Source organism: Manis javanica, chromosome 15 (assembly GCF_040802235.1).
Source record: "Manis javanica isolate MJ-LG chromosome 15, MJ_LKY, whole genome shotgun sequence".
In the NCBI taxonomy this organism is placed as follows: domain Eukaryota; kingdom Metazoa; phylum Chordata; class Mammalia; order Pholidota; family Manidae; genus Manis; species Manis javanica.
In genome coordinates, this window is record NC_133170.1 from 40,853,563 (window position 1) to 40,871,490 (window position 17,928).

Consider the following 17,928-nt stretch of genomic DNA (forward strand, 5'->3'; position numbering starts at 1 on the left):
TTTACAATCTAACTCAAGCTGCCTCCTGGTTTTACTTACTGCGGGCTTAGCATTCAGCTTTCTTAGGTGGCTCTGTTAGGCTACCTGCTTCCGAACCAACAAAATTCTGTTGTCCTCTATCTTGTTTCTTGATTCCTGGAGGGTTTGTCTGTAACTGCCCCAGCTGTCCTAGGAGTGGAATTCAGGGGGTGCACAGCTAACTGCTTGCATTAAAGCTGCCGTCTTTACATGAAAGTTCCATTCTGCTCTTTTTACACAAATTAGAGAATCACTGTTCCTGCACACTGACAGGGACCCCAGGAGTGTTAACGCAGGAAACTTTTCCCTTCGGAGAGAAAGTGTGTTGTTTAACTTAGAGATGAGGTGGACGTCACGCCAGGAAGAAGAGTCTTGTTCAAGGTCATACACAGCCATGCAGATAGACACTATGCTGCTATCTATTCTATGTACTGTAATTACCCCTCAAAGATTTTAGTCTTTCCTTGTTTTTTTAATTTAGGACTACTTCAGTAGTAACAGCTTGATCCTTTTCTGTAATACTTTACATTAGCATCCTCTTCTGGTGGGCAGATGAATTCTTCATATTAGGCTAGTAGATGTTGACAGTACTGTTTAACAAATGCAGCACTCTAAAGGAAAATGAAGGATAAAAAGAAAACTGTGCTTAAGTACTTACAGATTCTTTTCTGCCAATAGTTTTGCTGTGTGAGCGGGAACGAGAGATGTTGCTAAAAAAGGAATCCTTTTTAGTAGCAGATGAAGGTGGGGAGCCAGTAGCTTCTCTTCCTCCAGGCAGACTCTCAATGCTTGGAGATGAACTGATGTTTTTAGAACTTTGTCCTGTGAGAAAAATTAAGTAGCAATAATGAAACACCAGACACTTCCACTAACCTACTGAACTTACTGCTTTTAATAAATGATTAATTACAATACTTCTTTTCTCCATATGGGCAACATAAGGACACGGATGTACCAAAATGCATGCATTTTTATGTATCTGAACAGCTGCTGATTTTTTAGAAATGAACTACTGCTATAGTTTTCTACATGTAATTTATACTATAATAGTCCAAGTGTTGCACATACATAAAAAACTCAAAAATCCGATTTTTAGAAATCACACGTTAAATAACTGGATCTGCCCTCACTAATGGAATCATCCTTAATAACAGAAACCAGAAACTATTATAATGTATTATAACATACATTTTAATATTAAAAAACTAAATCCTTCACCAGTTTTTCAAAAGAGCCTCTTTCTTCTTTACTTTTCATTAACTGCAGAACAGATATATGGTTACCTGCAGCCTATGGTAGAAGCAACTTGAAATGGGACAAGATGCTGGATCACAGGGCCTCTTTTTTAAAAAGACTCATCTCCACATAAAAGTGGGTGCATCTGTGATCCCAGTGATGCCTCTTACTGGAGCCATAAACCTCCATTAGGAGCAAAGGCTCTAGTAGGTCCTGCTGAAAGGGCAGCTTGGTGTTAAGACAGGCACGTAATCTCGGCTGCAGCCAGACCCACACAGGTCTCACTTACACAACAGGGACCCGCCCGTAAGACTGTTGTGGGCACTTAGGGACCTAGCAAAATACCTGCTGTACATGCATTCACTCATTCAACCATTTAGAACTAAAGGCCTAGTAAATGTCAGACGCCCAGACACTTGGGTGGAGGGCGAGAGTGGAAACTAAAACTGCCAAAAATACCTTCCTTCAAGGGATTTACTTTGTAGTGAGGAGAGACAAATACATTAGTAAAGTACGTGATTTTAGACGGTAGCAGTAGAAAATAAAGCAATGAAAGGGAATGTGAGTGTCAGAAGAAGGTGTTGCAATGTTATTTTATTTATCTTATTTTGTGCCTATTTATGCCTTCCACCTATTTCACCCACCCATCCCACAGTAACTACCAGACCCTTCTCAGTGTCTGAGTCTATTTGTTTTGTTTATTTGCTTTGATCCCATATATAAGTGAAATCATATGGTATTTGTTTTTCTTTGCCTGGCTTATTTCACTTAGCATAATACCCTTTAGTTCATCCAAGTTGTTGCAAATGGCAAGATTTCTTTCTTTTTGATGGCTTAGTAATAATCCATTGTATGTATGTACCACCTCTTCCTTATCTATTCACCTGTTGATGGACATGTGGGTTGTTTCCACATCTTGACTATTGTAAATAAAGTGGCAGTAAGTATATGTGAGCACCTATCTTTTTGAATCAGTGATTTTATTTTATTTCAGTATATTCCCAGAAGTAGAATTACTGAGTCATATGGTATTTCTATTTTTAGTTTTTTGAGGAACCTCCATAATGCTTTCCATAGTGGCTGCACCAATTTATATTCCCACCAACAGTGTAGGAGGGTTCCCTTTTCTCCACATCCTCACCAACACTTGTTAATTCTTATGTTGTTGATATTAGCCATTGTGACTAGTGTGAGGTGATATTTCATTGTGGTTTTGATTTGCCTTTCCCTGATGATTAGTGATGTGGAGCACCTTTTCATGTAACTGTTGCCATGTGTATATCTTCATTTAGAAAAATGTCTACTCAGGTCCTCTGCCCACTTTTTAATCAGATTACTAATTTTTTTTGGTGTTGAGTCATATGAGTTCTTTATATATTTTGGATATTAGCTCCTTGTCAGATATATCATTTGCAAATATATTCCCTCACACTATACATTACCTTTTTGTTTTGTTGATGGTTTCCTTTGCTGTACAGAAGCTTTTTAGTTTGATGTAATCTGACTTGTTTATTTTTGTTTGTTTCCTGTGCCCAGGAAGATATATCAATAAAAAAATTACTCATGCTGATATTCAGTAGATTCCTGCCTGTTTTCTTCTGAGTTTTATGGTTTCATGTCTTATATTTAAGTCTTTAATCCATCTCGAGTTTACTAAGGTGTATGGTATAAGCAGGTGATCCAGTTTCATTCTCTTGCATGTAGCTGTCCAGTTTTCCCAACACCAATTATTGAAGAGACTGTCTTTCCCCCATTTGTATATTCTTGCCTGCTTTGTCATATATTATTGACCATATAAGTATTGGCTTACTTCTGGGCTCCCTATTTTCTGTTGATCCATGTGTCTATTCTTGTGCCAGTACATTACTGTTTTAATCATGATAGCTCTGTAACATAGCTTGAAATCAGGAAGCATGCTATCCCCAGCTTTGTTTTTCTTTCTCAAGATTTCTTTGACTTTCAGTTTCCTGTGGTTCCATTTAAATTTTAGGATTCTATTCTCTAGCTCAGTGAAAAATGTCATTGGCATTTTGATGGGAAATGCATCAGCTCTGTAAATTGCTTTGGGCAGGATGGCCATTTTGACAATATTAATTATTCCTATCCATGAGAATGAGATGTCTTTCCCTTTATATGTGTCCTCTTCAATTTCTTTCATCAGTGTCTTATAGTTTTCAGAGTATAGGTCTTTTACTTCTTTGGTTAGGTTTATTACTAGGTATTTTCTTCTTTCTGATGCAATTATAAATGGAGTTGGTTTCATGCTTTCTCTTTCTGCTAGTTTGTTATTAGTATATAAAAATGCAACAGATTTCTGTATATTGATTTTGTATCCTACAGCTTTACTGAATTTATTTATTAGCTTTAATAGTATTTTTGGTGGAGTCTTTAGGGTTTTATATATAAAACCCTATATATATAGGTTTTATATATAGTATCATGTCATCTAAAAATAGTTTGACTTTTTTGTTACCAATTTGGATGCCTTTTATTTATTTTTTCTTGTCTGACTGCTGTGGCTAAGACTTCCAGTACTATGTTGAATGAAAGTAGTGACAGTGGGCATCCTTATCTTGTTCTTGATCTTAGAGGAAAACCTTTTCACTTTTCACTGTTGAGAATGATGCCACTGTTGAGTGGATTTGCAGTATATGGCCTTTACTGTGTTGAGGTATGTTCCCTCTATACCCACTTTGTTGAGAGGTTTTATCATGAATGGATGCTGAATTCTGCCAAAAGCTTTTTCTGCATCTATTGAGATGATTTTTATCCATCCTATTTTAAAATGAATGGCCAGGAAAGGTGACAATGAGAATAAAGTACATTGAAAGTTGAGTAAAAATTTGAAGAAGGTGTAATACCACCCTTACAGATAGGAACAGCAAGTGCAAAGGCCCCAAGCAGGACCTTTGTGTTTGAATAAGAACAGTAAGGTGGCCAGTGTGGCTAAGGCTAAGAATGGGGGGCAGGGGTAGGAGAGGAGGTCTGAGAACAATCAGGGTATATCTCAGGTAGGGATTTTCATTACTTTTACTCAGAGAAGAGAAGCCATTAGAAGTCACTAGAGAATTTGTGCAGAGGAGTGACTTAATTTTAGAAGGACAGCTCTGGCTGCTGTGTTGAGAGTAGAATTGGGAGAGGGAAAGGGCAGAAAGAAAAGCAGGGAAATTGATTTTTGCCACTTCAAAAATCTAAGTTACAGAATGATCACAGCTTGGAGGTGAGAAGTAGTCAGATTCTGGGAAAAAAGTGACTAGATTTACTGATGACTCCATTAGGGGTATGAGAGAAAGAAGAGTCAGTTTTACTCCAAATGTTCAAACATTAGATAGTGGTGATGGTTAAGCATCTCTGTGAATATACCAAAGCCACTAATTATGTATTTTTAAAGAGATGAATGTTATGGCATATGAATTATGTCTCAATAAAGCTATTATTTTTGTAAAGTCAGTTTTCACATGTGATCCCACCTAGTGACTGGCAGGAAAGGGCTTACCCGTTTCCACCCAACACAGGACTTCTCTAATAGGAAATCCTGGCTGCAGAGTTTCCTGTTGAGTTTGCAAGACTTTTGTGAGGTCTGTATGGCAGTCTGTTGACATCCCTACTGCTGGTTCTATTCCCTCCTCTTTTTCTTTTACAGATGTTATTCTCCAATAAACCACTTGTACTTCTAATTCTGTCCTAGGGTCTGCTTTCTGGAGACTCCAACTTGCCATAGGTCATACGGGAGCTCAGACTTGAAGTACAGCAGAGCTGCCCATGAGGTTAGGAACAGAGAGGGGAAAACAGGTCCTAAGGCCCAGAGCATCTTGTCTAGACTATCAAAATTCCCCCTGGACCATCTTCCCACCTCTGCCTCCATTTGTCTCCTACCCACCTCCAGGTCTCCAGGTCTTACCTTTACCAGGCAACTTTTTCATGGCAATGATTTCAATTGTACAAGGCCTAGAATGTTGGAGCTAAAAAGATCTCAGGAATCACCTTCTTCTTTAAAAAAAAAATTTCTCTTTTTAAAATCACACCACTAATATACAAATAAACTGCAGTGTCCTTTCATTTTCACCTGAATGACTCTTGTCACGTGCGGCATTTTTGCTAGCAGTGAATTCTGTTTTTGTTTATCTGTGACTGTCTTAATTTCTTTTTCCTTTTTGAAGGCTAGTTGTCCTGTATATAGAATTATTGGTTGACACACTTACAAAAAAATCTGTTTGAATATATCTTCTTTCTATCTTCTGGCCTCCATGGTTTTTGATGAGAAATCGGCTGTAAATCTTACTGAGGTTCCTTGTATACCATAAGCTGTTTTTTCTCTTGCTGCTTTCAAGATTTTTTGTTGCTGCCTTTTAGCCCTTTGATTATGATTTATTTAGGTACAGATCTCTTTGAATTAACTGAGATTTTTGGTAGATTGTTTATCATAAAAACCTGGGATGTTTCAGCCAGCATTTCTTCCAATAGTCGTTCTGCCCCTTCCTCCCTATTCTCTCCACCTAGGACACCCGTCATCTGTATGTTGGTGTGCTTGATGGTATTCTACAAGTTTTTGAGACTGTTCATTTCATTCAATCTTTTGTCTTTGTTTTTCAGACTGCATGATCTCAGTTGACATGTTTTCAAGCTCTGATTCTTTCTTGTGTGAGCTCAAATCTCTGTTGATCCACTGTAGTTAATTTTTCAGTTTAGTTATTGTACTTTTCAACTTCAGCATATCTGTTTCTTTAACATTTAACAAAATTCCTCTTTTTATTAATATTCTCTATTGTTGGGACTGGTCTCATACTTTCCTTTAGTTCTTTAAACCCAGTTTCCTTTAGCTTTTTGAAAATACTTATAATAGCTGATTTAAAGTCTTTATCTAGTATCTTAACTGTGTCAGAGGCAATTTGTATTGACTGCTTTTTCCCCTGCATGTGGGCAATATTTTCCTGTTTCTTTGTATGTCTCAGAATTTTTATTGAAAACTGGACATTTTAATAAAATAATGTGGCAGCTCTGGAAATCAGATCTCATTCCATCCCCCAGATTTGTTTTTCTTCCTGACTGATTTTTAGCAACTCCTAAACCAATTCTGTAAGGACTATATTCTTTGTTATGTGTAGCCACTGGAGTCTCTGCTTGGTTAGTTTAGTGGTCAGTTAACAGACAGAGATTTCTTCCTTAAATGCTTTTAACCAATTAAGTCTAAGCTCTTTGCTGGGGGCTCCGTGTGAATGTTGGGGCATGACATCAATATTCCAGCAGTCAGTCTAAGTTTTGTTTTAGCCTTCATTCTTGCCTGTGCAGAGCCTCAGATTCATCCAGAGTTGAGAGATCAAGCCCTTATCAAGTCTTTCCTGGGCATGGGCATGACTTTCTGGAATCCCAGAAATATACTATAGCATTTCAAAGCCTCCTACAGACATCTCATTCCTTAATTTCCCTTTTAATTTTTTTGATAGATCTGATTTTCCTATTAAGTTTTGGTGAGGCCTCTTGTTTGCTCCTTTCTGCCACAGACAGCTGTGATGTTCAATAATTACTACCGATTATTTTTTATTATTTTCTATTTATTTTTATTTTTATTTTTTGAGAGGGCATCTCTCATATTTATTGATCAAATGGTTGTTAACAACAATAAAATTCTGTATAGGGGAGTCAATGCTCAATGCACAATCATTAATCCATCTCAAGCCTAATTCTCATCAGTCTCCAATCTTCTGAAGCATAACGAACAAGTTCTTACATGGTGAACGAATTCTTACATAGTGAATAAGTTCTTACATGGTGAACAGTACAAGGGCAATCATCACAGAAACTTTCGGTTTTGATCACACATTATGAACTATAAACAATCAGGTCAAATATGAATATTTGTTTGATTTTTATACTTGATTTATATGTGGATCGCACATTTCTCCCTTTATTATTGTTATTATTTTTACTTTTAATAAAATGCTGAAGTGGTAGGTAGAGGCAAGATAAAGGTAGAAAACATAGTTTAGTGTTGTAAGAGAGCAATTGTACTACTGATTATTTTTTATGGATAGGGTTTTTCCCTCAGCAGGCTCTGAGTAAGGTCAAATATAGACAAGCCCTATGAAGGAGGCTTTTCCAGGGAGCTGATGGGCAGATCAAATAGTGACAACTTATTGGGAATGGAAGGTTTAGGGTGCTCCAAATCCATTCTTTCTCCTCCAATGTTGTGAGACTGCTGGCTATGAAAGGCTACAGCAGAGCTGGAGAGAGAGGGTAGGAATAGGCAAGTTAAAATAGTATTAAGCATGCTGTTCTTCCTGAGATTCATCCATTTTTCTCTTGAATAGATGCCCCTCAAACTGCTGCAATTCTTTGATTAATTTCCAGAGTTCTGAAAACTTGATTTTTACATTTCTGCCACTGTTCTTATTGCTTTTATGCAGAAACAGATTTTCAGAGGTACTTATTCTGTCATTTCAATAATTATTCTGGAAGAACTTACTCTGTTCTTCCCTCTGTGACTTGCTTTTTGGACTTAGCTTGATTTTGTACATTTGTCTTTGTCATGCATAAAAATCTGCCATACTCTTTTTAATGGTCATGAAGAAAAAATTTTGGAGTACTCTTGAACTGACAATTAGAGAGGTACATATTTAGATATAAACAGTTGGCTATTTCTGTAATGTAAATTTATATGTATTTATATATAGCAGAGGCTATATCTAACTGTATGTGTATTCTAAATTTACATAAATAATTTGAAAATGATTTCTCAGATTTCAACACATGTATGTATGTATATTTATATATAAGTATAAATACAACAATATAAAGATATAATGTATTTATAATAGACATTAAATACTTTTTATGTGGTTAACCTGAAGGAGGGAAGATTTCATTGTGTTAGCTTTAAGTTTACTGGTAACTAGCGAGGCTAAATATCTTAACATATTTGCATAGGTAATCTGAAGGTCCTATGTGAATTGTCTCTGCACATTTTATTTTTATAAGCTGATTTAGAGGAGTTTGGAGTTCCTCCAAAATTCTGGAACTTAGCCCTTTATGTGTGTATGTATGTGTGTGTGTGTGTGTGTGTGTGTTTGTCTACATTTTCTTTTATGGCTTATTTTAGGAAGAAGGCATTTTAGGAAGCCATTAGGAAGGCATTTCTTACCACAAGATGATATAATAGGAAACAATTTAAGTATCTAGAAACCAAGGTTTTTCTTTTTCCTCTTTATGAATATTTTCTCATTCCACCTTGAACTTTATTCTTTGACTAGCTTTAGATATAGCTAAAACAAAAGGAAAATGTTTGCTCAACTTTGAGTTTCAAATTGCTTTTAAAAGGTCACAGGAAAAAAACAAGAAGCGAAAGCATTTTGACTTGCAAAAATATGGCTTTTTCACAAAATAAAATGAAAAGATTATTATCTTTTTCTAAATTTACATAACTGAATTTATCTGTCCCTACAACATTTGGACATCCCACCAATAAAATTCTCTGGTGCTAGGAACTTTTATAGGCATTACTATGATGGCCTTTTGGATTTTTCTGTGTTCATTCCTCCATTAAGGTTTTCTACTTCTTCTTGGGTAAAGTTTGATAATTTTGTCTTCTCCCCAAAAGCCACATATAAGACAGGCAGAATAATACCTATGTCTTTAACTTTCAGAGCCCATGAGTACATCACCTATGTAGCAAAACAGACTCTGCAGGTGTGGTTATGGATAAGAACCTTGAGGTGGGAAGAATATTTTGGGTTATCATGGTGGGCCAAGCATGAGTCTTTAAAGTAGGAGAGAAAGGCAGAAGGATGAGTCAGAGATGTGGCTGAGGAAGAAAAAGGAGGCAGTTGACGCCTCAGAGAGACTTGACCTGATGCTGCTGGCTTTGAAGATGGAGGATGGTGGCCATGAGCCAAAGTGGCCTGTTCTCTAGAAACGAGGAATGGCTCTCAGCTGATGGCCAGCAAAGAAATGGGGAAGATAGTCCTACAGCCACAAGGAACTGCATTCTGCCGACAGCACAAACAATTCTCCCCTAATGCCTCCTGATACCATGGTTTTCCCCTTGGCCAGACTGTGACAGACTCGGAGCTACAGGACTGTTAAATAAATGGAAAATTCCCTATATTACTCCTTTGATTATTATACTCTACTTAGGACCTCTAGACTCTCAATATTTGCAATCATTGTTCAAATTCTAAATTAATTGAAAATTCCAGGTAGCATCATTTAAATTTTATTATATTACAATTCCTAGGAAAAGTTTAAATTTTGTAGATAGGCTATTGTAACTTTTCCTCCCCATTTTCTCCCAAAATGAAAAAAGAAATAGTTGTGTGCAGTTATATATAGCAGATCTTGTAAAATTTTAGTTGCCTTAAGTACTTTTTGAAACAAGGTAGGGGGATTGATATTATTATCTACTTAATTGATATTTACAATATGTAAGCAAAATTCTATCAAGCCTTTTGGAAAAATTTCCATTGAATAGAAATTATAACATATAAAAGTAAAAAAAATACTTAAGGAGCTATCCCAGGTTATAAAAATCAACTGTTTCCATGTTGAAATTATTATAAAGCCAATAAACATTTTCTTTGACCTGGATTTTATTTGTACTGTAGCCGTGTACTATTCTTTTTTCCTCCAGTTTTCCTATATATGTATTTCTCTAGTCTGTCTACCCAAAAAAGAAGAAATCAGAAAATTACAATATACTACAGTAATGGTTGCATTTGCAAAATGTTATTAGTCTATGTACACACACACATAGTATCTCATTTAATCCTAATGACATTGTGAGGTGGTTATATGAGAACATTGAGGTTCAGAGAGTTTAATTAACTGGCATGAGGACACACTTTTATATATATAGTTAGGGACAACATATGAATTGTTCAAACTTAAAGACTATGCCAACACATACAATTATATTTCTGTATCACAGTAGATTCCAAGGAGCTACTAATTCAAAAGGGCAAAAAAGAAACCAAAAAAAACAAATAAAAAGGTTTAGGGAATAGGCTTATCTACTCAATTTTGAGATGGCTTTTTTTAGAAAAAGAAAGCCAATGGTCAGGCCTCTTGTTCAGATATGGGTGCTCCTGCTCATACTACACAGGCCAGATTTCATTAAGGGCAGAGACTGTGGTCACCACCATCTTCACCTCCTGGGAAAAGCTGGCACAGTGGGTGGCGCATCATCAGGCTACAATAACCGTCCACTGATGTTCAACTGGGAATATCTGAGGAGGCCTGTATACCCCAGAGCTGCTCGACAGAAACATAAGGTGAGCCACATATATACTTTGTAACCTTCTAGTATCCTTACTTAAAAAGTGAAATTAATTTTAATAGTTTATTTTGTTTAAACCAATATATTCAAACTATCATCCTAACATGTAATCAAAATAAAAAAGTTATTGAGATATTTTCCAGTCATTATTTTCACACTAAGTCTTCAAAATTCAGTGCATATTTTATGCTCAAAGCATATATTCCAAGTGCTCAGTGGTCGCATGTGGCTGGGAGACAGTGTACGAGCTGGCATTAGGTGTGAACCAATGGACCAGTCTCAATCTCCAAATGCTTTTGCACATGTGAGCTCTTATATTTAAATAACTATCATAACAAAACAAGGTAATGATGTACCTAAGAGAAATCTTCAGAGTACCTGTTTTAATAAATTAGCTTATCAATTATTTACTGTATGAGAATTAGCATATAATCCAGAAAACAGTTTCTTTCCATGAGGAACCAAATCCACAAGTTTGTTTGTAGCTATTATTCTGCTTAGCAAAGTACCTTTTCAGAGTTAACTCTAAGGTCAGCTCCTATTAGAATTTCTGTCTGAATTATTCAATTCCAAATTAGTGGTAGTATCAAAGAACTTGGCCTATATATCTCACATAAAAACTATGTACAAAATGTATTTCCCCTTCGTTACAGAATTTAGCTTACTAACATTTTTGTGTCTGTTGGGAATATAAATATTTAGACTTTAAGAAAATGGAGTCCCTAGAACATGTTCCCAAAGGGATAATGGGGGTGTCTTCTCTGGAGATCTAGGCACCAGGAATGGTCTTGCCTGGAGATAGAGGAAAGGACTACAGACTTCCCTGCCCTCTTCATGCTTGGTGCACACAGACACGGCAGCACTGGCCTGGCGCACAGGGTAATGGACGAGCCGTCCCTCTGCCCTGCCTCACCCAGACAGCTCCTGAGCTGGGGAGTCAGTATTCGCACCTGGCGTGTAGCCCGTGAGCTGCACATTGGTTATGAAGCTCTGTAAGCTGCGTAAAGCCTTTAATAGACAGGAGCAACTTGATCATCTTCTGTCGTATTGAGACTTAAAGCCTGTTTCTGAGGAGCATTCGTACACCCGCTGTTGTGGCGCCCTGCCCTGTGGCCCTTGGGACCAAGGCGCTCATCCCCTCCAGATGGAGAGAGCCGCCCTGTGCAAGGCCAAGACCCTCCCTCCGCAATCAGCTCTGGTCTGCAGCCTAGTTCCGGCTGAGAACCTAAAGGTGGGTCACCTTGCCTCAAGGCAACGACTCTCAAGGTCACCCGAGCCCCGAGGTCCCGCAGTCCACCTTGCTCAGGGTCCAGGCTTCCACTCCCCAGGTGCTGATACTGAGGGCACTCCTCACAAACTTTCTACCCATAAATCTTTGTCTCACAGTTTATTTCTCAGAAATCCTGACTCAAGGCAATGATAAGAATTATAAGGCATTCTGAACTGAGGGTAGACCCATTCTTTCATTCATTACCAAGTATCAGGGAACATGCCCTGCAGCCTGATCTTGGGGTGCGCCTACAGAAATTCTGTCCAGCACTGAGGATGGAGGGCCACCGCGAGGGGAGCTCTTCAGAAGCTCCTGAAATAGCAGTCCAAGGGCCAAAGGCGTGTACGCACACTAACTAGCTCACAGTCCTGGTGAGAAAGGCAACACAGAGGTCTAAACCACATACTCTGGCAGTATGAAGAGGGAGTGTCTACTTCGTGTCAGCTCACAGAGGTGCGATCTCAGTCTTAAAAGCTGAAGTGAGGTGGGGTGGGGGAGGGTGGCTTAGGACAGTCATTTTGGGCAGAGAATCTTTATTTTGTCAGACAATGGGAGTTACTAGGATACCAGGGCAGGCCAGATGCCTTGGGAACAGGTAGCTCAGTCAGAGCCCGCTTCAGTCCTCTGGGGCTTCCTCCCATCCATGTGTAACAGATGACAGCAGTGCCAGCGTAAAGTAGGATCAAGTCCAACACGGTGCTGCTTCTTCATGGGAAGATTATTTCAATAGTTTCTGGGGGCATGAGGGGTTTAAATAAATTCTTTGTACAAGTTGCTGGTTCCCTGAACGTGAACTTATTTCCCTTTAGGTTATCCAGCCCTGGAGGAAGGGAGGAAAAAGGGAAGGTGAGACTCTAAACATAGGGCCCTAGATCAAGAGGAGCCCCTTGTTCTCATGCTGAGGGGTCTGGCCTTTATTCTGTCAGATAATGGGAATCGCTATAGATTTTAACTGGAAAGTAGCATGAACACAGGAGGTCGGTTGATCTATGCATCTCCTGCATTGGCCCAGGAAAGAATATAAGGGCTTAAAGTACGGCTGTGGTGGCAGATCTGAGAGACATTCAGAGGCAGAATTCATCAGACCAATACCTGCTGCATCTCCCCCACCTAGGCCTGAGTCTCAGTTCCGAGGATATCTACTTGTGGAGCCCTGAACAGATAGATCAATTCACCCTAGGTGTGGGTAAAATAGAAACTTTTCCAGAATTTCACGCCCAGCTTTGGTGTATCTGCATATCAACAGGCGTTCAGAGGTGTAAACAAGTAGGCTTTAGTGCATTTGCATCTTTCCTCAGGGGTGGAGAAGTTCATCTCCATATCAATGGTAATTACCTGGGCAACAGAGGGCTTATCTGTACCTGAGAGGTGAGGAGGAGGGCCGGTGTGGTTGCTGCTGGAGCAGAGAAAAAAGACGGGCCTGGTACTGCAGTTTGTGAGCAATAAACGGGTTTTGGACTTTATTTCTCCCTTTGCCTGATTTTGTCTTTTGGGGGTATTTTGCCCCGGGATTTCCTTTCCCCGGACTTATACTCAGTGAGCCACAGTTCTCACCTACAAGTGAGGCACTGACTTCACAACCAAGTGATGTGTATAAAGGCTCAGTGTGGGCATAGGCCAAGTACTCAGGAGACATAAGCCTTTACTAGCACTGCTGTGACTTCCCAATCTACAGCCAGTAGTTTAGCAGGCAGAACAGTGGGGCTAGGCTAGATTCACTGGTCCTCTCCTGCTGGGACTATTCTTATATTGGCTGTACTTCTCAGTGACCTCCAGTCCTTAGTCAACGAGCTCTAAGCGCTGGAGCACCATGTACGCCGCACCTACGACTGCTAGTGGAGCAGCTGAACCCCAGGCCACAGTCTGCTTGTGACGACATGTGCCCTGGGGGGAGACACTTCTGCACAGAAGGGCTACCTCTTTCTAACGTACACAGAGGTGCTATCTGGACTACATACAGCTGTGTCTTGACATATCAGATCTCTCTCTCATTCTCTTTCCTTCTCTGAAACTCTCAAGGAAAGTTTTGTGTCTCATGTGCTCCTCCATGTCAGTGGAGGTTGTTTGTTAGGAGCTCAGGTTGACTGAACAAGCTTCACACGCATCAGCATCAGTGAAGTGCTCTGACCACAGAATGGCTGGGAGGCAGGGAAGGGTGAAGACAAAAATATATTTATTAATGCTCTTACTACTCTCCATGAATAATATTTTCATGACTTTCTCTCATTAAAGTCAGTGGGAAATAAGAACAGGGACTGGGGTGTATTCCTCAATAGTCAGGCAGAAGCCCTGCTAACCCAAGACTGGCTGAGGGAGCTGGACACAGCTTGCCCGAAGGCAAAATGTTTAGGAGGCTAAGAAATCTTGGGGTTCTTAGTGGGGAGGCATAGCTCAGAAGAGTGGAAAGGTAAAAGCTGGGAAGCCCAGTGCTGTGGCCATGGAATTACCTTGACTTTATACAGTGACGTGGGAGGAAATGAGACACATCTGGCCTCTAACCAGTAACATTTTGCCACTATCCAGACTTGAGTGGCAGAGAGCAAGAGGGCTGATGTCTACGGATTAAAAACATGTATCGTGGTGCCACAGGAGAGCAAATAGGAGCAGGCTGTCCCTGAAGCCCTGGACAGGCCTGTGCTTTTGGATCCAGGGCTGCCATGCACACATGTGGTTTTAGAGGAGTGGAAGAACTGTTAAGAGAAGAAATGACAGAGGTGTTGAGGTGACTCCTTCATGATGTGATTCTGCAAACCAAAGAGGTGCCTCCCTAGCTCATCTAGCAAGGCAGCCATGGAGGCAGAACTCAAACCCGGGCCTGACCCAGAGCTCTCTCTGCAAAGCGGCACGGCCCTGCTCTCCTAGTGAGGTTGTGCTGGGTGGGCTGTGGGAACTGTGGCCCAGCACTGAAGACAAATGAAATGAAGTCTTTTGAAAGGAAATGGAAAATTCTGACATTGTTCTCAGACCAAACAACTTACTTTTTCTATGTCTTTTTGGAATACATTTTCTAGCTAATTAATGCTTCTCCAAATCCATTTTACATCTTATGTATATTTCTCTGCACTCTTAAGGTGATTATACAGAACATAATGGAACTATCTGTCCTGCCTCAGGGCAGTCATTCCTCACCAGTGACCCAAGTGACCAATACAGGGTCATACAAGGATATTTTTTTTAGTTTTTCAGCTCCTCTTTTGAGTAGGAGCTAGCTCTCTGTGTTGTCTTTACTACCTTGGGTTCTAGTTGACTGGACCTCCCCTTTCTTTGTTTTATCAATCCACTGCTTGTCATCTGCCCTGGGACATTTTTGCTAGTGCTTTCTTCCTGAAGGTTCGCAGGGGAAGTCATCTCCACACACGGGCGCTGTCATTGCATATACGTGACTCGCCTGTTCCTCCTCAGTTTAAGTCTATATTTTTTCCTAGAAGGAACTGTAAGAACTTAACAATGGTTACCTTTAAGGAAATGGGCAGGCAGAAAGAAGCCGAGGAAAAAAGGGAGGGTTTGTTTTTCTATTTAATGCCTTTAATTGATTGGGATTGTCTCATGCTACATGTATTTTAGTTTTACCTTAAGAATGCCAGTGGTGGTTATCTGGGCAGGGAGATTTTTTTTTTTACCATTTTCTCCCTTTTTTATTTTTAAAAACAAACTAGTAGGTGTTACATAATGATATCTGTGTGTGCATATCTCGTGTGTATATAACATAAATACATACACGTAAATACAAACTTTTAAAATGTCTATGACAATCACTTAACAAGTATAAATTTTTTTCCTAATGTTCCATTATATAATACTTATATATATCTGTTGCTGGAAATAATGTGTGTGTGTAGTTTGTGAATAAATGTATTAATATCTCTTGAAAAAGGTTTTTGGGGTAGGTGTGCAATTTCCAAGAATAATTTTGGAGAAACCCTTGAAGTTTTCAATAAGCAAGTTCTGTGTCCCTGCACACTTGTTATGACTGCAACTTACACTGAGAGATATAAGGAACTTTGTGACAGTTTTCCAAAAATTATTTACGGACCTTGGTTGTGGAATCTCACTTTATATTTGGTATTTTTCTTAAAAAAATTAAGACCCATCTACTTACTGTATTACAAGGCAAAGATACAGATATGAAATCTCATGAAAAAAAAGAAATACTATATATAATGAAAGAATCATAAAAAGTATTGATATTCACTTCTTGAAATTTACTCCATTACTTTGAAAAAAGACACCTGGGAAAGTCTAAAGGACAGTTTTATTTCCCTGAAACAAAAAGTATATCTACTCTTGAAATACAGGGGAATAAAATGGGTTTGGCACCTCTGGGGAAATTCTCCAACTGTAGTATCACTGATTCCATTATGCACAGATTGTTAGAAAGGTTTTTGATGCCACTACTAACTGCTCTGGTTTACTTCTACTTCCCTTGCTCTTTGACACTGGAAAAGTGCGGTGAGGAAAACACAAAGTGGGCTTCCAAATCAGGGTTGGTATCGACTCAATGCCCCGTCACGTCGTCATCATCACAGATGGAAAACTGCTTATTTGGGTTTCACAACTTACAACACAGCTGGAGCCTTCCCTAGAGGACTGATCCCTCGGTCAGAACAGGGTAGGCAGGGAGAATGCTGAGCAGGGAATCCAGAAGAGTGCTTGCCTGGGCCACCTCAGTACAAGCGGATGCCCAAGCAACCCAGCAAGGCTGTAGGAAAGCCAAGGGACCCAGGAAAACAGAGCTGGGCATGTACTAGGCCCTCAATAAATACTTGTGGAATAGATGAGATATAACACAAGTTATGTGAACAAAGTGATATAGCCTCTCTCTTCAAGATTTCATTAAAAAAGCAACATCGCTCATGTGGCTCTGGTCTGCAGGAAAAAGCAGACTGAGCAAATAGCACTGAAGCCAAAGCCAGAGTAAGCAAGCTAGCCTCCAGCTTTCTCCTTCCGTAAGTATAAACTGAGCTTGCACAGCCGAAGGTCTGCTATGAAGCAAACGAACTTGAAAAGCTAACAAACTCACTTTGAGGTAACACAGCATTTGTCAGAAAGGTGCCTACAGGGCTGAGATTTTAATTTTAGGAACAAATTCAAATTCTGTGAATTCCCACCTATGTTAGATGATCACATTAATATTTATCCAAGCACAGTCACTGACAAAGCTGAAGGGAAATCATTTGCCTTTTCTACTGTCCAAGCCCCTGCATCCTGTATGAGATCATTCGACAGACGGCGAGAAGACACAGTGGAATGGAATGTGATAGAATCCCTGAGCTGGGAAAGCCCTGAGAGGTCATCTGGTTCAATTACCCGAATACTGGAAGAAACTGTACCTGTGCAGCACAGAACTATATTTAGAAGTAAGGTCACACCCCTGTGTTGCCACGGTGTGTTTTTTTTTTAAAGTAAGTTAATCCAATATATCATTCATCTCCTAATCACAACATACTCTTTTCTGTTAATTTCTAAAAAAGATATTGTGAAGACATATCACTATTAGAACAGTATTTTAATACTGGTAACATGATTATATGATGTGAATATTTTAAATTAAGGAAAGTATGATGCTAACTTTAATTAATACTGCTATCTCTATAGTCTGACTTTGCATGGAAGGTTCTTAAAGTTAGTCTAGGCTTCTACTTAACACAGAAATCCTCTCTGTAGTATGCTTTATCTAAAAGATTACATAACAGATTAATGCAGCAACTTTATTTATACACTTTAAAATTTCACAGGAGGTGCTGAATATGGATTACTATTATTGTGTATGTCTTAAACCTTTTTCTAGATTTAAGTAAAGTTATGGTACTAAAATCTAATCTTTTTATTTTAAATTATTGCTAGTTACTGTAATATTAAGATGTGTCACACTGGATTTTAATTCTGTTACTGATTCATAATACAAAGCCTGTAGTTATTTCAACATCAAGTTGTAATTCTTTTGGGTAAAATATAGTAAGTACCTCTGGCTAATACATACAATAACACTCATACAAACAGCAAATAAAACATCTAATCTTAGAAATGATTTGTCAAATTCAGTCACAGAGCACCCACACAAAAGAAAGAACACCTTGGCATGAGCTGCCAGATTAAGTGCAGTGTTAACATAACCACAAAATACAGAGTGACCATA

General features: G+C 39.0%; 1 protein-coding gene across 7 annotated transcripts in view; it reads right to left on the bottom strand.

Annotated features, from left to right (window-relative positions):
• Window positions 1-17,928, bottom strand: part of TBC1D5 (TBC1 domain family member 5) — a 642,656-nt gene that overhangs the window by 61,012 nt on the left and 563,716 nt on the right. For 5 of the 7 annotated variants that reach the window (XM_073223289.1, XM_036996277.2, XM_036996276.2 and 2 more), the window contains one exon: window positions 677-840. The exons of the other annotated variants lie outside the window; for them this stretch is intronic. In XM_073223289.1, coding sequence (XP_073079390.1) covers window positions 677-840 — 164 coding nt within the window. The remainder of the gene's footprint in view (window positions 1-676; window positions 841-17,928) is intronic. 7 annotated transcript variants of the gene reach the window in all.